This window comes from Salminus brasiliensis, chromosome 7 (genome assembly GCF_030463535.1).
Source record: "Salminus brasiliensis chromosome 7, fSalBra1.hap2, whole genome shotgun sequence".
Taxonomy (NCBI): domain Eukaryota; kingdom Metazoa; phylum Chordata; class Actinopteri; order Characiformes; family Bryconidae; genus Salminus; species Salminus brasiliensis.
In genome coordinates this window covers 28974209-28995474 of record NC_132884.1, presented here as the reverse complement: position 1 = coordinate 28995474, position 21266 = coordinate 28974209, and the positions used below count along the sequence as shown (strand labels likewise).

At 40.3% G+C, this 21266-nt stretch overlaps 1 protein-coding gene across 1 annotated transcript; it reads left to right on the top strand.

Annotated features, from left to right (window-relative positions):
* The first annotated feature begins 1811 nt into the window (after window positions 1-1811).
* pfkmb (phosphofructokinase, muscle b) lies at window positions 1812-21203 on the top strand. Its single transcript, XM_072684463.1, has 24 exons — window positions 1812-2037; window positions 4096-4173; window positions 6542-6637; window positions 8758-8831; window positions 8997-9074; window positions 10571-10760; window positions 11585-11750; window positions 13024-13068; window positions 13151-13259; window positions 14090-14185; window positions 14273-14365; window positions 14454-14579; window positions 15171-15235; window positions 15332-15395; window positions 15521-15667; window positions 15767-15837; window positions 16698-16785; window positions 17687-17839; window positions 17925-18089; window positions 18209-18270; window positions 18852-18963; window positions 19056-19155; window positions 20432-20537; window positions 20625-21203. Exons 1-24 carry the CDS (start codon window positions 1812-1814, stop codon window positions 20758-20760), a joined length of 2646 nt encoding a protein of 881 aa, XP_072540564.1. The 3' UTR covers window positions 20761-21203.
* Window positions 21204-21266: the final 63 nt, after the last annotated feature.

The window sequence follows — 21266 nt, the reverse complement described above, 5'->3', positions numbered from 1 at the left end:
AATTATGAACAGATAAAATCATGAGGAGGGAAAAGTAGGAGGGAATTTGTAGGGAGAGGGCAAGAGGTCATTGAAAATGAGGAAGGCGAGAAGGGCTAGGGATTTGTCTTCTCTAGCTCCCAATGGTAAATGAAAGGATGGGAAGACAAATGGAGGAAATGAGAGATCCACTGAGGATTGGGGGAAAGCCTGAGGAGGAATCACAAAAAAGTGGGTACAGCCACTTACATGATAAATGTATGAACGAGGAGAGAAATTAATGACAAAATGAGGAAGGGGTTAGACACACATGTTACAGAGACATGTGTGTCTAGACACATAAGTAGAGAGCAATTGGGAAAAGGGAGCATGAATACCACACTCAGCACAGGGATCTTGTTTATTGAATGAAGCCATATCCTTTTACGTGAGCATTTCCTAACTTGCTAATTTCCTCATTTCCTCTTCATCCCTTTGAATTAAATAGGCTGTTTTTGTGGCTGTAGAATGCCTAAAAGCAATTTAGGCTGAATGAGAGGAACCTTGCTGCAGAATGAATACACATATTTACATGTAGACATGATTATGCTCTACATTCTGTAGTACTGCACTGTACTGTATAAGAGTAAACTTAAAATAGCAATTCAGCTTTAAGATAGATAGATAGAAAGAACAATGAAATGTAACATTAAGATACACACACACAGAGAAACAAGTCAGTATGTGAGAAAGGTGCAGATTGATTGTAAAGTGTGCCCTCTAGCTGCACCCATTGAAAATGCAGATCACCTCCACCTCACACACACTTAATACAACGCCGTATGTAATCCTATTACAAGTCAAGTAAGTAAATCACAAGTTAAACTCTGTGGAAGTGCAGCTGTAATAATGTTTCTAAGGAAAGACCTTCCTGAAAATCTGGAATCTATGAGACACACATGAGAAAGAGAAGTTAAGCGTGAGTTGTCTGTAGAGACAGAGCTGAGGATTTTGTGCATGGCTACCAGTTCACCTGGCTCTTCTACTGAGAGAGATTGCTCAAAGACCTTCAACAGAGAGAAAGGTCAGGAGAGGTAGGAGAGCCTGCAAGTTTCAGAAAAATAAATGTTCAGAGGAGGGTAAACAGGCTTCACAAACAAAATGTCAGAGCTTGAAGGAAGAAAGGGGTTTGGAAAAAACTGCTTTGAGGATCACACTGATCTCGTTCTCATGCATGCATGGGTAAAGCAGATCAGTAAAGCTAATCATGAAAAAAACCTGAACATGTTGTGTTTGGAGTTGCTATCAGGACTGCTAGTAGAAGACCACTACCATACCGATTCAAACAATATAAAATCAATTGCTAGAAATAATAATATAATAATAATAAATATAACAGACATTTTTAAAATATGTCAGTGGGCACACTGAAGACTTTTCCATGGAACACAATATACATTTGCAAAAGTAATGCAAAATTTGTGTCTTCTGAAAATATGCCAAAACGTACTTCATAAATGTGCATAAATGAGTAAATGAGAGAGAGAGAGAGAGAGATGGAAGTAAGTATTAAAAAACGGATGGAAAGCAGGTCAGACAACAATGCACAATAAAGAAAGAAAGTAAGCCCAGGATGAAGGACAAGACACAGGAAACAGATGGTGGCAAAGAGACAGAAAGAGAGGTTGTATGAGAGGGACAGAGTTAAAAGATAGAGGGAGGTAGAGAGAGAGAGGGAGAGAGAGAGAGAGAGAGAGAGAGAGAGAGAGAGAGAGAGCATATGTGAGGTCAGCTCTAATAATACTTAGAAGTCCTGGTCATGGCCACCTCGCCGCCTCATTCTGGTGGGAGTAATGGAGGCAGTGTGGGACAGGTGTGTGCGCGTCTGGCAGGTGTGCATGTCCACCTGGGATGTGTTTGTGTCTGCGTGTGAGACGAGTGTGTGTCTGCTGGGGTTGTGTGTGAACAGTTTGGAGTTGGGTTATCGCCTGGTCCACTGGATTCCACATATTGCACTGGCCGTGCTGATCTGGCGCCTTACTCGCAGGAAGATTCGCTATCACACCAATGCTGTTCACGGTATAAACCAGTGTGTGTGTCTGTGTGTGTAAGTGTCTATGGTGTCTATAGCATCTATAGTTTAGTAGTTTTAAATGTTTTACTCAGACATTGTTTGATTATTTGAAGGCACTGTAAGGGCACTGTGTTAGGGTTGAACAGTAAGCTATTTATGTGTGTTTGTAGATACTGAGTCTCTGCATGTGTGTGTATGCCTGTGTGTGTGGTATTGGGTTTCCTGATATTTTGGCAAATAGACAGCCAAGCAGATGACCAGATGACACAGCAATAGTAACTTCAGTCACACAGCTGGCCAGTTTGGTCAGGGGAGGGTCTGTAAATAAAGGGGAGTGTCTACTTGAACTTGACTGTTTACTGCCCTCCCATCAAGTAGCATTAAATGATTGATTGGCTTTAACTTATATTAGGGAGCTCTTTTGGCAAGTACATAACACATTTGTTGATGTACACGATCAGCCATAACATTAGTACCACCTAGTGTTTAGTAGGTGTCCCTTGTGCTGCCACTGTAGAGCTGACCATTTGAGGCTCTGCATGACCTCCACAAAACCTCTGATGGCGTCCTGTGATATCTGGCACCAAGACGTTAGCAGCAGATCCTTTAAATCCTGTAAGCGGTGAGGTGTGGCCTCAATGAATCGCGTTAATAAGCCTTAGGTGACCATGACCCTGTTGCCTTTTCACCGGTTGTCCATGCCTGGACCACTTATGTTCGAAGCTGATGTCAGAAAATACCCACAAGACCTGCCTGATGTTTTGCCTTTGTCAAAGTGGCTCAGATTCTTATGCTTGACCATTTTTCCTGATTCTAACACCTTCAAGAACTGACTGTTCACTTGCTGCCTGATCTATCCACCCTTTGACATATGCCACTGTAAATTAAGATAATCAGTGTTACTAATATTATGGCTAATCTGTGTATATGTTACTAGAGAAAATGCTCCTGTAGAGTATTAGTAAGTCTTAAGGAGATTTCTCTTGACACCTTAAATAACCTCTTAAAGAGAAAGAGGAAGGCTGGTGAAGATACACCTGTCAATCAAAACACCACAGAGAAGTTACATCTAATGTGGCCCACATAGTGCTCTATTCCAAACTGTGGGCCTAACACCTCAACTGATGTGTGAGGTGGGCTTGATCCAGCCTGCTTCTAAGTACTCTGTTTGGTGAAGACGATGAAGCTGTAAGAACAGGGACAGTAATCTGGACATACTGACTTGACCTAATTAATTTACTATTACTGGTGGCACTTCAGAGCACCTTAGACAGCTGAGACAGAAGGAGAGAGTGCGAGAGTGTGTGTGTGTGACATAAGGAGCTGGAGAGTTGTAGATTACAGGACGTTTAATCCGCTCTTTACCATAATCACATTAGAAGGCTATTCCAGCAGACTAGACGATTTTCACCTTTGATTCAGAACTAAGGAATGTAATGATACCACTCCCTGCTTTCATATTTGCTTTGCCTTTTGCATTTCATCATAGACATATATTACCATGAAACATGGAATTCATACTATGTGAGTTTTTCACTGTAAATCAAGTTGTGTCTTGATCATCCTCCCCTACACAAAATCCTTCCTGTAACTAAAGATCATTAGCAGTCTCTTTGGAAGGGTTTCAACAAGTGCAGACAGAGACACACACCACTGTGTGTATGTGTGTGTGTGTGTGTGTGTGTGATAATCAGGTCAGACTGCCATCATCTTTTTGTTTAGATGGATAAATAGAAATATTTAAAATAAGGATATACATGGCAACCTATACTTTAAAACTATACAATAAAGGTGCCTCAACTGGTTCTTTGAGTGAAGAACCTTTTAGCAGTCTAAAGAATCTTCATTTGATAAAATGCACTTTAATTTAAAGGTTCTTCAAACTCAAACAAAAATCTATTACAAACATGTTTTTATGGAACCAAATATGGTTCTTCTATGGCATCACTCAAATAACCAGTTGAAGCATCTTTATTTTGTGTAGGTACTGCACTACTAATGGTGTAATTCCTAAACAAGTATCGCTGATGCTTAATTATTATTTGAAAATATTTATATTGCAGATGGAAAGCACATTTCTAAAAATTCTACACATGGCTTCTTCAGGGGATTCTATGGCTCAAGCATCACAGAGCATGGAGGTAAGTTTGTGCTGTAATGGGTGTACCTATGGATGCTTCTGTCTAATTCACTCATCTGGCTGTACTTCACTTAGAAACCAATGAGATTCAGTGTAAACATGTATGTACTGTCTTAGCAATAGTATGGGGGCAGGTGACACCATTTTCACAAGTGCAGCAGATACAGGGAGGCACAATTGACAGACTTCGAGCTCTGAGTAGCTTTATTAGAGATTTTCCAGGAAATGCCACTAGAAGAACACAAGCAGACAGAGTGCACATAAAGAAGTGCACACAAACAAAGAAACTAAGAAGTAAGCTAATCATTGCCACCTGAAACAGCAAAGATTCTGGGCTGCTGGAGAGGTATCCAAGGTATCCAAGACTCATTGATGTGCATTGATGTGCAAGGGCAACAAATGCTATTCCGTCTGGTCGGAACTATCAGAAGGGCTAACATGGCACAAGACACAGAAATGTGTCACAACACACTGTCCACATTCCACACCTTTGTATGTGGCTACGTAGCCACAAACCACTCAGAGGGGTCATGGGCATGCCCAATAGGCATGTGTCCATTAGAATTGGACCTTAGAGTAATGAATATTGCCTGGTCTAATCATTTGGACAGCTAGGCCGCAGTGAAGGGAAGTAAGCAGGAGGGAACCAAGTGAGCAACAATAGAGGTCAGAGAAGTGTCTAGCTTCTCTCCTCCAATGGAAGAGCAGAAAGGAACAGGACATGGAGTAATAATAAAGATACAGAGTGTATGGCCTCATACAGCGAGGGGGCAGGTGACACCAGTTCCACAAGTGACTGCAGCATGGTGCTGTCCAGTACTCCAGATGGCACCCTTTACCAAGGTTGTAGAAGGGAAATACCCTTTGGAACTTTAGAGTACAGCACAGCTGATGCTTATGGAGGACATGGAGGTCTAAGACACTAGGCAATAGGAGTAGAATCTGTGTGGAAGTGAAACAGCATCGTCCTTAGTTGCTCTGTCATTGCTGGTACACCAAGGGTCAGAGTCAACAAAGGGTAAAGGAGCTGAAGCACAGGAGGGATTGCATAGCCATGGGCCGCACAAACTGCTGAGTTGGACTGGCCAGATGGAGCAGAGCAAGCAGGATCGTTGGAGTCAAAGCCACTGGGATCATAGAGACAGGGAGGAAGAAGTTGAGATTGGATACAGAGCAACAGAAAAAAAGGTAGATAGAAGATAGAAGTATCATGCTAAACCTAACATTACTGTCTTTATTCCTAATGTAATCCTTGATGCATGGAGTTCTGGTGCTGACTCATTTACTATAGCTAAGCCAGAAATCAACATCATAACAAGCAGAACCACTGAGCACACCAACAGACAGAGTGACCACAGGTAAATCTGCAAACAGAAAGGAATGGATATAGACTAGAGACCTTACTCGTAAGCCAAAACACTGGCAAACCTCTTCGGTCAAAAGAGGAGTCTAATGAACCATGAATATGTAACAGGTGCCAGTGACTATGATGAAAGGGTACCAAGGTCAAAGCTGGAATTGGTGTGGACCTTTTAGGAAGAAGGGACCATGATTAGAGTCTTCTGGGGAGCCTCTTTTCTCTCCCTTGCTCCCACTCCTCTCATACACTGGGAAATGGGGAGGAGCAGGAGACATGAGCTGCGTCCGACACTGCACCCTGTTCACTATCCCCTACATTGATACACCCCCCCCCAGATAGAGCACTATATAGAGCACCATTATAGGAAACAAAACATATTGACATGGTAGTGGTAGATTAACAATTTCAGCATCCTCAAATTTGGTAATTAATGAATCACCTACACTGCGCCAACGTATATGCATTTGTGCATGGTCTTCTCCTCCATGTTTGTACTTCCTCAAATACAAAGCACTTGACTGGAAAGCAAAGCTGGTCTCCTCCATGTTTTCTGCCCTCACTGGGCATTGCATGCAGTGAGGTCATCCTGAAATCTGCAGAAGACTTCCTGGGTAGCATACAAGACCTTTCGACAGGTGTTTGGAGCAGCTTCTCAGATACACCTGAAAAGATGGCATCAGTTTCTGTGTTGTGGTGGAAAGGAGTTGGCTCGGTAGGAAAAAGTGATAACATTTGGAGTATTTGGACTCAGCCTTAAGGCAGAAACAGTGTGTTTGGGCTGGTGTCTATCTGGGGAGTATGTGTGGGTTTTTAAAAATGGTTTAGGGGTTGGATTAGTCTGTGTCACTGCATGCCAAGGAGAGGAGGGAGGGGGGTTATAGGGTGTCCCCCATGTACAGATTCATTACTTTTCCCCTGAACCTGGAAGAGAGCAGGCTGCCTAAGAGTGAGAGAGAAGAGTACCCCTTCTACTACCTGTAGATTTTGATTCTCTCTTGTTCTGCTTTAGGCCAGCCCGTCACAATGCAGGCAACACCGATGGATCCCACCTCAATGGGAGTGGGGAAGGCCATTGCTGTCCTTACATCTGGAGGAGATGCACAGGGTGAGTGGGTATTGTTTGTGGAAGTCGTGAACATGTTTACCAGACAGATTAAGTACTGTCTGGGCAAAAGGAATGAGAAAGTGGGTGAATCCTCAGGTATAAAGAGTGGTAGGTATGTTATTGCTGTTTATGTTGTAAAATTATTACTGTAGTTTTGTGATTTGTTTAAAATCCCTTGTAATTCAACTGTAAAAGGAGAGATTAAACATTTTTCTGACACAAATGATCAGAAAAAACAATCTTAAAGCAGTCTAGGTGTGCAGTAATTCTGCATAAAGGCTGTTAAAGGCCACAAATATAAGATTTTTAGAAATGTTGACATATAACTGTTTATGTAATTCACAGTTTAGCAACTTTAATCTTATATTCTGTAGTCCATCAATGTAGCATAGCATACAATATCATAGACAGTTTACTAGAATATGCATTTATATTGCATGGTTATTTAAGCTACTGCAGGTCTGCAGGTCATTCACACTTTGAGACGGATTAGCGTTGCATGTGAAGCCACATAGAGCAAGTGTGATTCCCAGACCTGAAAGGTTGTGAGAGGTCACAGAACTTTCACTGTGACCTTTCAGCCAACCTTTAGCAAGTGGACCTTTGACTTTATCTGGTATCATCTGGTAACCCCAAAGATCCATTAGCTTTGCCTCTCTCTCTCATGCTCTCTCTCTAGTTTGGTCTCTCTCTCTCACTCTCTCTCTCTCTCTGTCTGGAGGCTGTTATATTTAGCTGAATGACCTTTGCTGGGGTTGCAGTTGAAAGGTGGGCAGTAAGGTTTACTCTCTCCTGTGGCTTGCTGCTAAACCGACACTTGAGCTGCCCTGCTCGCCCTTTCAATGGGCCTAAAGCAATGAGTGGGTTAGATTACCGGGTGTGTGTTTCTTTGAGCATATGTGTGTTAGATAAGATGACCAGATAAAAGGTTTGGACTGCGGTCAGGTGTAAGTTCATATCACACACTGTGATTGGTCAGCTGCACACTGTGAATCTAAACCAACAGCCTTAATGCTGGGTCTGTTTAAAATAGACCACGACAACCGCATTTTCTTTATATGCAGTAACTAAAGATGCTAGTGGTAAATTAGTAATCAAGTGGGGAATTAGTCATCAAGTGTTCACAGTCCCCTGGAGCAAGACAATTTTGATGAGAAAATTAAATTTGGTTGTACAGGAAGTAAAACAGAAATGATGAACGTGTTCGAAGTAGATCCAGATACTATCCGGTTACAAAACGCATGTTAATGGTGTAAACAGACCCTTTGACTCCCAGCCAGAGACGACATTGCTAGAATTCAAATTCACAATCTTTTGATGATGGTGGATCTGTTAGACAGGTGCACTGCTTTTTAGTACGGATGCTGTTATTGGGAGTTATTTGACCAGGTCAGTTTTTGCAGTTGCAATTGCAGCTTTGCTGATGTGATTTATCCAAAGAAAACAAATCTGAAGCAGTCTTCAAAATGTGTAGCAGCAGTATTAGCACTGGCTCTGTATTTAATTGCCAGTTTTTAGTTCATAAATGTTTACACAATTGCACATCCTTTATTACAATGAGTATCCCAACACAGCATTAAACAGTGTTAGACAAGCTTAACATGTCTGTCTGTGGTTTTATGTCAGCCTATTTCAGCTGGTCTACTGAAGGCAAGGCCAACCAGATTTTTATCACAAGTAAAATAACATAAATCTCATTCAGCTTTGAGGAGACTTAGTATATGCCTTTTGTACAAGGCGTACTTTCCTCCCATTACAATAGCAAAGACACACTGACACACCCTAAATCAAGCTGCTTGGTGTGCTGTTGAAGGCCTTTCCAAAAGATGAAATAAGGTCCTCAGTGTTTAATATCAATTGTATTCCATTTTAAAGAAATTAAATATTGTAATGGTCAGTTTTGCCTGGTTTTGTGATAAAACATTTTAAACAGTGCTCAGTTGACCTCTAACTCTAAACTGTCAGGAATCCATAAGAATGCTCAAGAATTTGATTGAGGTTAAAAGGGTTAAATGGCTTCAGTCCTAATTTCTAAGCCACATATTTATCCAAATTATTACAGTAGGTCTATATAATAGCCTACTTCACTAATGACCATTTGCTTTTATGTGTTCTTGCAGGCATGAATGCTGCTGTTAGAGCCACAGTGAGAGTAGGCATCTATACTGGTGCTAAAGTCTACTTTGTGCATGAGGTATGACATACACACATATACACACTGGCATCATCTAAACATGCCCACACAGATCTGACCTCTTGAAGAAGGAAGAAAAGCTTAAAGAGTGTTTTCACAGTGTGTTCATTGATTAAAGTAGTAACTCAAGCTTTATTAACGTTGTGTATATGCATGTGTGTGTAGGGATATCAGGGCCTAGTGGATGGAGGAGACCACATCCGCTTAGCAACATGGGAGAGTGTATCCATGATGCTGCAACTGGTAAGAATGATACTTCATGACATTTTCCAGACTGATTAACAATATAACAATACTAAAATACCAAACTACAAAGTCAGACATCATATGATGTGCTGCTTTAGTCCAGTTTTGGCATAACTTCTCACCAAGGTCATGCAAAATCTTTGTGTATTCATTTATTTTACTTTTTGATGTAATTGGATCTTGCAGTTGTTATTTATATTACTATATAAATATTCTAGAAATGCTCCAAAATGACCTGATCATTTCTTTTAAAAGCTTTTTTTTTTTCTTTCAACGCTAAAGTTTATAGTTTAAAGATACAAGGTTTTTGTGACATTATGACGGAGAGCATTTGACAAGGTTTACACAGTTCTGTGACTTTACTGCAGCAAATGTGCACAGCTCACTGACAAATTCATTCATTCAATCATTTGGAGCAACGGATGAGCACGAATGCCAACAGAACATGGTGTGATTGTTGGCTACACATGTTTCGGAGCAGCAAAGTAATGATAGCAGATTCCAACAATATGTGGGAAATGGCAGTGATGGAAAGTTAATTGGGCAAAACGGCAAAAACTAAAATAAATAATGAAGTCAAAAACAGTTATGTTTTTTGTAATAAAAAAGAAGTACAATAGGGGTGTGTTAGGTGGTGTGTTGTTGTGATGTAACATGCAGTAATGCTGGTGCAAAGAGCTAAACGTAATGAGTTCAGTCAAAGCCCTCCAGTTAATGGGTCATTCAAGGAGCTCCAATTAATGAGAAAGCATTGTATACAAATATGTACACACCTCCTCACTGCTTGCATGCTGTAACAATATTGCCACCTCAACTATGTAAGGTAATGAAGTGAATCTTTACTGCATACACACACACATGCGCACACACTTTTACACTAGCTACAAGACAACAAAATGTTGGAGAGTGGACTGACGTGAGTAATTATGAGTAACTGTCTACATAAAGCAGCATTTTGTTAGAATTGGTATTTCTTTTGCTCTAGGGCTTCATCTACAGGTATGGAGTGTAGTTGACATTTTCAGCACTGTCGCAAATTGTGGTGTGATTTCCCTCTCATTGTACATTGTTATGTGACAGAAGTATTCTATACCACCTTTATTGACAGAATTCAGTAACTGCCAAATTTCAGACTGCAGATTTTCTGCTCTTTTTTAATCAGGGAAACATCTGTGGTACTGTCAGCCTGTTAGAGATGCAGCAGATAAAGATTAGGTGGAAAAACACTGAAGTTCTCCTTTAAGCCATGACATGGAACAGACTTTGCAGACTAGAGTTCCACAGATAAGATCCAGCCAGTACAGCAACGGAAAACACTGGTGTCGGTGTGGGCCGGCATGCCCATTTGTACCTTGAATACCAGAGACCATTTTAAGATAATTAGGTTATTCTATAGAAAACACACAGCTTTCTATCTAATATGTACCATGCAGACTGACTGCAATTACTCAAGTGCTGCTGTTAAGCTTCTAACTCCATACATATCTTACCAGGGTGGCACAGTGATTGGCAGTGCTCGCTGTAAGGATTTCCGCACTAAGGAGGGCCGCACTAAAGCAGCGTGTAACCTGGTGAAGCTGGGCATCACTAACCTGTGTGTGATCGGCGGAGACGGCAGCCTGACGGGGGCCAATGAGTTCCGTTCTGAGTGGAGTGAGCTGCTCCAGATCCTGCTCAAAGCAGGTGCGGCTTAAACCAGCCAGCACTACACTAAGTGATGACTGGTTTAAATAGTAAACGCTTTTTTATTACTAAAACCCTGCAGGCACTGATTCTGTAAGTCCAGCAGTTTACTAGTAAATGGGTGAATTAATAACTGATTTACATTAACCCTGCATCTGTAAGTTCACTGCAATTCACAATTCTAAATACAGGTAGATGACAATTTAAAGAAAAAGTCAAGTAAGGTATGTTGGATTACCATGAGCCATCAGACAATGCATATTGACGTAGATGTCTAAAAGGTATTTATTTGGATTGATATCTGGTGACTGTGTAGGTTCATGCCTCTAAGGGGACAAATGGCCTGAAAGCTTGCTAGCAAAATGCCACCTACAGCATAACAGAGCCACAAGCATTCAGCATTCAGTCCTGTTTTCTTGGTATATATGTTCCTAGATCTAGAAACAAGGCCATGTATTTTTAAAGAAACAATACATTATTCAGTCTGGACACATCTACTTATTATGTTTCTGCACTCACTTATTAAGGTTTTTCTTTTGATGCCACCTGTCTGTACCTGGAAACACTATTCAAAACTCCAGAATCTAGTTCTGATGTACTAAACCGCATACTTGACACTAAACTGCATATCCTAATTAGATCATTTGTATATTGTCATTGTCACAGAGAACCCTTGTATATCCAAAATGCCAACTTTAAAGGAGGAAAAACCTTCTTAACAATGGAAGTCAGTGTAAAAAAACTTTGTTCCATCATCAATAGGCCAAGACATGTTTGGTGTTCAGTAAAAGGAAAATGAAATTGATGTATGCCCATCTCTGTAGGTAAGATCACAACAGAGGAGGCCAAGCGTTCATCTCATCTGAACATCGTAGGGATGGTTGGCTCCATAGACAATGATTTCTGTGGAACTGACATGACAATTGGAACAGACTCAGCCTTACACAGGATCATTGAGGTGGTGGATGCCATTACAACTACAGCACAGAGGTATGAACACTGGCACAGATGTAATATTTAAGGGGAAAATAATTTTTTGTCTTTTGTTGAGTTTAAGTTTATTGTATGTTTAGTATGTTTGACTATGTATGTTTAGCACTGATTTATTACCACTGCGTGAGACTGTTTAGAGGTTATCTTTCAGTTCAGTTTATCATAGCTTTCATGAAGATTTTACTGGAAACAATTTACATTTCTGTGACATTGCTGTCACTTGAATCGAAGTTGCCAGAGCTGTCTTTCATGCTGAGCTGGAAAACAGAGAAAACCTAAACCCAAAAGCAAGACTTTATGCCATTAATGCCAGTGTTTTTGGATCAGTCTGTTCCTTTGGTATTGACTGCTACTTTAAATTAGCTGCTTCCAGATGCAAAATATCCACCTGGAAGAACTGCCAACTTACATATTTGTTTACAAACATTATGCATTGGTCTAAAACTGCCTATTCTGCCTACAGCAGCTTTTAACCAGCCCATTTCTGTTGAAGTGAAGACATGGGGAAAATAATTAAACATGCTGTTTCTAGCCATCAGGAAGTAAATGTATTATTACAGTCTGGAATTGGATTTACATATGGCTACATATTATGTTTTAAAACTGACATATATTACAAGTTAAGTTAAACAGAACAGAGGTAAGTTATATATTGTCATTGTCACACAAAAAGCTTGTATGTCCCATATGGCAACCTTTAATGGATATCAGTGCACAATGTAAAAAGCATTTATTTCTAGGTCAATTTCTATTGCATTTCTATTGGCCCTTTTATCATGACATTTTGTCAAGAACAACTGCTAGATTTATAATTATTAAAAGTGAAAAAATGGAAATACAAGGGTTTGTGTGACAGTGACAATATATACTCTTATAGTCTTAAAGGCATTATAAGAAAAGAGCCTGATTCATTTTAAAGAACATAAATAGGTTCAGAAAATGGGCATTGTCAAATAAAACCACACAATGTGTCATGAGAAAATGTAAAATATGGCCCAAATCAGCTTTGACCTCACTAAATTATCCACTAAAGGGAGAAGTGGCAGTATAATGAGTAACTCTGGCTCAGAGCACTAGCACGTAATTGATTTTTGGACTTTGCCTGGGTATTCAGGCCTGGTCACTGGAGGTTAAGATTAAGGTCAGGATGGATGTGGAAGTACTGATGCTCACCGGTGATGAGATTTTACACATCACAACACATTTCTTACAGACCCATAGATGTCTAGAAGACAAAATCCAATTTGTCTCTATCTTCTTCTCTCTACAGTCATCAGAGAGCTTTCATTCTAGAGGTGATGGGCAGACACTGTGGGTATGTAACTCTAGACTATTTACTTTACTTTTCTATTTGCATCGATTCTGTAATAATTTACTGTTGTACTGCTTCCATGTAGATATTTGGCATTAGTAACTGCTCTGGCAAGCGGTGCTGACTGGGTCTTCATTCCTGAGATGCCTCCAGATGATGGCTGGGAAGACCACCTGTGCAGGAGACTTGCCAATGTAACATGCATGTATACAGACATGAATGAAAACATACAGTACAGGCCAAAAGTATGTAAGCAAACAGTGTTTTAAAGTTTAAATTATCCACAACAAACACGGCACATTATGTTTAGAAGATATACCAATATATTTTAAAATACTAATAATAATACATAATATTAAGTTTGTTAGATACCACTGCTGCAGACACATGTCTTTTACACTCACTTAGCACTTTATTAGACTAGACTTGCACACCATGCCTTTTTTAATGAGAGAGGTCAACTGAGAATGGCCAGGCTGGTTCGACTGATGGGCTACAAAAGCAGAAGACCTCAGGTTTCACTTCTGTCAGTCAAGAACAGAAAGCTGAGGCTTCAGTGGGCACAGGCTCACCAAAACTAAACAGCTGAATACTAAAAAAACATAGCCTGGTCTGATGAATCTCAAATTCTGCTGAGGTACACAGATGATTGGGTCAGAATTAGGCACCAACAGCATGAATCCATGGACCCAACTTATATTGTCTCAATAGTCCAGGCTGGTGGAGGTGGTGTATTGTGCACCATGTCACAATACAAAATTCAGTTAATGAACATGACAGTGAGTTCAGTGTTCTTCAGTTGCCTTCCCACTCAACAGATCTATAGTACATGAAAGGGCACCTAAAGAATCTGTAGTAAGTATATGATGCAGTATTAGTGCTGGTATTGCTTCCAAACATTTGTATACATTGTAAAATTACAATTACTCAACCCATCACAGAATTAATATCATGATATGATCACTCTCCATCTCAAGTGTCCCATGTATATATTAACAGTGGATATGCCTGATTTCTTCTTCAGCAAAGAAGTCTGGGCTATCGTCTGAACGTCATCATTGTGGCTGAGGGAGCTATGGATCGCTGTGGAAAACCCATCACTTGTGACATGATCAAGCATGTAAGAATCATCTCAACCTCACCCAAAATATGATTATGCAGTGCTAATTCTGTTAGCAGACAGTGTTCACACTTTGCTTGTGTCTAGTTGGTCACGAAGAAGCTGGGATTTGACACTCGAGCCACCATCCTTGGCCATGTGCAGAGAGGAGGAACGCCTTCAGCCTTTGACAGAATCCTAGTATGTCAGTATGTACAACACATAAACATATCAGTGGTATAAGATTGTAGCATTGATGTGAGTTGTGAGTGTTCCCTCACTCTTTTAGGGCAGCAGAATGGGCGTAGAGGCTGTGATGGCTCTGCTTGAGGCCACCCCTGACACACCTGCCTGTGTGGTCAGTCTGTCTGGGAATCAGGCTGTTAGGCTGCCCCTCATGGAGTGTGTGCAAGTGGTATGATTTTTACTCTTAATTCTCATGAGTAAGAACTGAAACAGTAAAATGGCCTTTTAAAGTAACATTGGTGTCTAGTTTTGTGCCGAAGCTACAAGGCTAACATAGCTAATAAGTAATGGAAATCAGCATCATACAAAATGCATGCCTAAACTTGCTTTAACCCATCTTGAGGGATCGCAAATGGACTTTGGTTATTGCAGGGCATACCACTTCCTGTTGTTTTCAACAGTATTAGTATTAGAAGTATTTGAAGTATAAAAATGAACCCTCCTGTGTGGAGTTGTTTACATGTTTTAAATGCTTCTCTATTACAACACATAAGTCAGTAATAAAAACTAAAAAAAAGGGACCATATTTTTGTTTTCAAAAAAGAGGACACTGGGGACACCTGGGTATCCACTGTAGTTAGGATGGTATGGCTGTATGTATATTTTTGAGATGTGCCATTTTTCATTTGTGATGTGTACTGTGCAGTTTTAGGAATGTTTCACAAAGCTACAATTCAGCGATAAAATCCCCTCAGTAATAAGCCCTATAATACAGACTAATGCATGTATGTCATGCACATTTCCTCCCTCTCTCTGTCAGACAAAAGATGTGACCAGAGCCATGGCAGAGGGCAAGTTTGAGGAGGCCGTGAAGCTCAGGGGAAAGTGAGTGTTGTGTCTGCCTGTCTTCCCTCCAGCCTTTCCCTCATACACTGTGTTTTCTGCAAACTGAATCTACTGTGTGCTGCTTCTGTTCTTCAGGAGTTTTGAGAACAACTGGAACACGTATAAGCTGCTAGCTCATGTGAACCCTGCTGAGGTGAAGGTAAGCTGCTGCACCTGCTGACCAGTCACCTAAATGACCATTTCTCTTACAAACAATTTCTTATCACATTCTGGTTGATTCATTTTAGATGTTTTGTTTCCTCATTTGTCCCCTTTGTACCATAGAGTAACATAAATATAGCCCTCATGAACGTGGGTGCCCCATGTGCTGGTATGAATGCAGCAATACGGTCTGCCGTCAGGATTGGCATCCTACAGGGACATCACATGCTGGCCATACACGACGGCTTTGAGGGGCTCGCACATGGAAATGTAATTACACACATACACAATACACATGCAATTAAAGTACTGTGTACTTTAAAATCTTTAAAATTTAAATGCACACATCAACTCATGTCCTGTGTCCAGATTGAGCCAATTTCCTGGGCTGCTGTTGGAAACTGGACCGGCCAGGGTGGCTCTAATTTGGGAACTAAGAGGTACTACAGTCAATCAAAGACACCTCAGACACCAAAACTAAACAAGGAGGAGGGGAAGGGGGTGTGTGTGAGAAAGACCATCATTGTAAAACTGCGCTGTAACTGTCGTGATAGGTAAACTGCAGGGTCACTACAGCAGTGAGAAACACTGTGCTTTTTATTCATGTGCCTGTTTTACACTCTGGTTCTTTCCTCTGCAGGGTTGCCAGATTTACAGTATTTCAGTCTAAATTGGGTTAGTTTGAAAATGCAGGCGCAGATTGAAATGATGAATTTGCAGAGTGCTTTGTTTGGCAGTCAGTCCTGCCCGTTTAGCCTTAACATCATTCACCATCATTCAATCATGTTGGTTCTCTAAGGCAGGCAAAAAATGAAAATATGGTTTAGCTGAATTAGTTGTGTGTTTTTATTGTGCTTTAATATCCAAATCAATTGCCTGTCATTGAATAAGAAATATGTTTAAAGACCTAGCCCTTTTCCTGAATATTGAATATTATTAACGTCTGTGGCCATTTATACAAATGAAAGATTTAATGACCTAATCTCAGAGTGGTCTGTTTGGTTCAAACGGTCTTGTCATGCAAAAACCTTGTATCCTCCTTTTTCCACATTTCATTTTTGACATCATGTGAATCTGGCTGTTGCTCTTTACATTGTATCGAAAGTCCATGATGAATGGACCAATGCATATGCTCAAAAATAGCTTTAAATAAAATCTTTTCCATTTAAAGTTAAGATCTTTTTTACTTCTTCTGTTATGTTGCAATTTTGGAGATACAGATCCTTGCACATACCTTTCAGTAAAAGTCATTTCAGTTGCCTGTAGCTCTCTATCGCCCTCTCTCTGTGTTCATGTGCAGGACACTGCCAGCCGGTATAATGGAAGAAATCAGTCTCAATATTGCCAAGTTTAATATCCATGCTCTGGTCATCATTGGAGGATTTGAGGTAAGAAATGAACATGAAGTAAATCTAAAGACTTGCACTAAACATCTGGGTGGGTGCTTATGCTACCAGGCATTTACAGTACCAGTCAAAAGTTTGACTGGTACTTGAAACCACCTGGTCACAACATCCCAACTATGGTGGATACCAGTGTGTCCACTAGCATTTGGATGAAATGTTTTTAGGATGATAAACAGCACACATTCAACCAGGTGTGTCCCTTTTTTGACTGGTACTGTATATCTAATTCAAATTAACTTACACACTTTGGATCCTGCACACCAATAACACACAAACTCAGTACTGAACTCTGCATCATCAAGAACTGGTTATGCACATGTTAGTTTAACAGTCTATAAGCTCCAATTTGCACTACTGTTCATATTTGCACTAATTATACCCAGATTGTTAATCTGCTGCATATGTCACTTACTGTTATATCATTTCAGGGACCTCTATATAAACGTTACTCATACTCTTTATAAGTACATTGCTGCATATGCCACTTTACTTCTGTCAATGTCAATGTCAGGGACCTATTATTTATATATATATATATTATATGCTTAGTGTTATTTAATGTTTATGTAAATGTTTATTTAAATGTTGATATTTATTTTTGCACCATGGCCCTGAGAGTAACGTAATAACGACAATAAAGTTGACTTTGACTTTTGACTTTGACATTGCTCTGATAAAATGTTAAAAAGTTTATGAACTACACAACAACAACAATAATAATACTAATGAAACAAGTGATATAAGATAAATACAATAACATTATTTTAGTATTCTGTTGGTGATGCAGATATACAGGATATTGTGGTTATGGTTGATACTAAACCCCACATCTCGCTCTTTCTCTCTCTCTCTCTGTCTCTCTCTTTCTCTTTCACACACACAGGCATTTATCGGAGGTTTAGAAATGGTGACTGGTCGAGAAAAGTATGAGGAATTGTGTATTCCCATCGTTGTTATTCCAGCCACCGTGTCCAATAACGTTCCCGGATCTGACTTCAGTATTGGGGCTGACACTGCTCTCAACACCATTACAACAGTGAGCAATGCATACACACTCTCGCACACACACACATGCACAGGGGTCACACACATCCCTAACCTCATCTTTGTGTGTGCCCAAGACATGTGACAGGATAAAACAATCCGCAGCTGGAACCAAGCGTAGGGTTTTCATCATTGAGACAATGGGGGGATATTGCGGTTATCTGGCAACCATGGCAGGCCTCGCTGCAGGAGCTGACGCTGCCTACATCTACGAGGAACCTTTTGGCATCCATGACCTAGAGGTAACAGAGGATTGACTGAATAATAGAGATATTGATTTACAGATAAGCAGATAACTAGCTGGAATAACATTTACACCAAACAGTGATGCTGGGCCATTGGTGATCTGTTTAATTGGCAGACAAACGTTAAACATTTGGTGGAGAAGATGAAGACCACTGTGAAGAGAGGCCTCATCCTCAGGTTGGCTTCTATGATTTTATTAATATATTTTTTACTCTGCTTTTTATTTGTTTCTGGGCATTTTTTCATTCTATTATCCTTTATCCACACCTCTCCCTTTTTGCCTCAGCACCCATTTAGTTGTGCTTGCTCACCTTGTTTAATCAGCATAGAAAAGCACGAGTCTAAAGTCATCAAGCCCAATAGTATCCGCTAGAAGCCCCGTAGCACTGGGTTGTGGAACAGAGGAACTGACGTCTCTAGAGTGCTGCTATAGCACCAGCCAATTCCTTGGGGACAAGTTTAAGTGGCATTTCTAAAGTATAACTAATCATCTATTATCAGTATTTGACCTCACTAATGCTTTTATAGACAAATGCCATCCAGTCTGTACAACAGTTTGCCAAAATTTTGTGTGAGGCATTTGCAGAAGAGTAGAGGCTGTGACTGCAGTGATGTTTTAAAAGCAACCCTGGGGGACCATGTGTCTACAAACTTTTGGATATATAGTGTTTGTTCCATTTAGTGACCAAATGAATTATATGAGGCAGTTTGCCTTTGTATTGTTTGCACTCCTTGATTTTTTTCTTATTTCTGCACAGGAATGAGAACTGTAACTCCAACTACACCACAGACTTTATCTTTAACCTATACACAGAGGAGGGCAGAGGTGTATTTGACTGCCGCAAAAATGTGCTGGGGCACATGCAACAGGTTGCAACATGCTTCTCTTCTAGAACTATTTTCTGCTGGATTTTTCAGTATGACCAGCTAACTGACCCTCTTTCTCTCTCTGTGGCACTAAGGGTGGAACTCCAACACCATTCGACAGAAACTTTGGCACTAAGATGGGTGCAAAAGCAGTGTTGTGGCTGACTGATAAACTGAAGGAGTGCTACAGACACGGTTAGTGACAGCTTAGAGGGGAAATAACCCCCCCCCTCCCCACACACACACACACACACACACACTATCCCCCCACTGCTTTAAAGAAATTCCATTATAAAATTACAAAGTAGCAAAGTTATCAAAGCAGAAAATGTTTTGGATAGTCTGGAAGTAAGTCATTATAGCTTATTATATGAGAAGAGTGTTACTTTAGTGTTTTTTCCATTTGTCCAAACCTGACAGTGTGCTATGTAGGCTACATATCAGTCTAGACTTCTGTAGAATGTAAGGTGACCCATTTAACTTGTGAAGAGGTCAGTTATTCAGAACAGTTCATGGCATTTACATTCAATATACCAGCCGTAAAGGCACAGCACATGTAGCTAAATAAACAAAATATATTTCAGCAAATCTTACTTTTAGTCTTTTTCTAGACATATAATTCCAAATTCAAATAATCAGTGTGGAATGTGCAAATGTTTGGACACATTACAGAGTCAATACTTAGTAGTAGCACCCCCTTTTGGACTAAATCACTTGCAGTTGAAAACACTTTTTGTAGCCAACATCTTTCAGTTGTTGTAGGCCTTCAGTTGCTTAAGGCCTCTAGTTCTGAAATATTATTGATTGGTCTTGCATGTACAGCTTGTTTAAGGTCAGTACACATGTTGTCTGCAATGTTTAGGTGAAAGTTTTGTGAGTTCCATTGCAAAAGCTACAGTTAGTGTTTCTTCAGGTAGTCCATACATGGATTATACTTTGGATCAGTATCCTGTTGTAGAAGCAGAAGTTTTCTTTTTAGCTTCAGCCTTTTAAAAGATCTGACATTTGCATTCAGGCCTTGTTGGGATTTTGTAAAATACATTCTTCCCTCCAACTATGCATAGTTTTGTCCATGCAAGTTCTTGGCAGTCATATGGGGGGTTGATTTGCCTGTCTTACCAGCACTTAAACTCCATAGTTCCTCTAAACTGCCTTTTCTTTAAAACAGTTTGCTCTGTAGAAACCACAAGGTAAAACCACAAGGTAAAACATATTCTCATAGCCTTCCCCTTATGATTACTTCCGTTTTTTACATTTTTGTTCAGAGAAGCCCACGTTTGATAAGTGTCAGAGTGTAAGGACCATTTGGCAAAAGGCCCAAGCCTTTGTATAAGAGTGTATTTTTGGTGCTTAAAACCACATAAGCATTATAACTGAACTTTAAGAGCTGTAGAAACTTGGCCTTTTCAATGTCAGTGAATCAATTTGCCTTGCCTTTTCTCTCTGGGTTGGACTACGGATGCCCATGCAGGTCGTATTTTTGCCAACACACCAGACTCCGCCTGTGTGCTGGGCATGAGGAAGAGAGCTTTGATCTTCCAGCCTCTTGCTGACCTCAAAAGCAACACTGACTTTGAGTGAGTGATCATTCAGTCTTCTGTTATTTCCCAGAAGTTCAGTTGTTGTAAATCCACTTTATCATGTAATCTTGTTGTCCTCCCTAGGCATCGTATCCCAAAGACTCAGTGGTGGCTGAAGCTGAGGCCCATTCTGAAAATTCTGGCCAAATACAAGATCACTTTGGATATCACAGAGAAGACAGCTATAGAGAGTGTGATTAAGAAGAGAGGAACAGTCTAAACACACTAAACTACACACACAAACACACACACACACACTGGTGCTTCTGCAGTACTGGGGTTCTACCATGTACACATCAGTCCAGACATGGTTTCCATCTAAAAACACACATTTGGAGCGCGTGTTTGTGTACTCATGCAGGCTTACCCACTTCCTACTTATGCCCTATTTCTTGACTGTCATTTCTATCACTCCTTATCTGTCTGTCTTCTGCTTCTTCATAAAGTCTTTACATCTTTACATGCCTTTATTCCACACTCTGGTTCTCCTTATTTGTCACATGTGGTCCCGTATGTGCACAAAAATAAATGTGGGACTCCTATCAATGCATTGACACACCGTAGCAATAAAATGCTACCCTGAAAGTCTGCCTGAAAGAGTGGAGCATTTTACTCAAAACCCTCAAAAAGAACTTTGCTCAGCTATACAAAAAAGTAAAAAGTAGGTTGTGTGTTCTTGTTGACCCAGAATTACTCCCCACCTGCAAAGTGAAGGATGTTGTAACT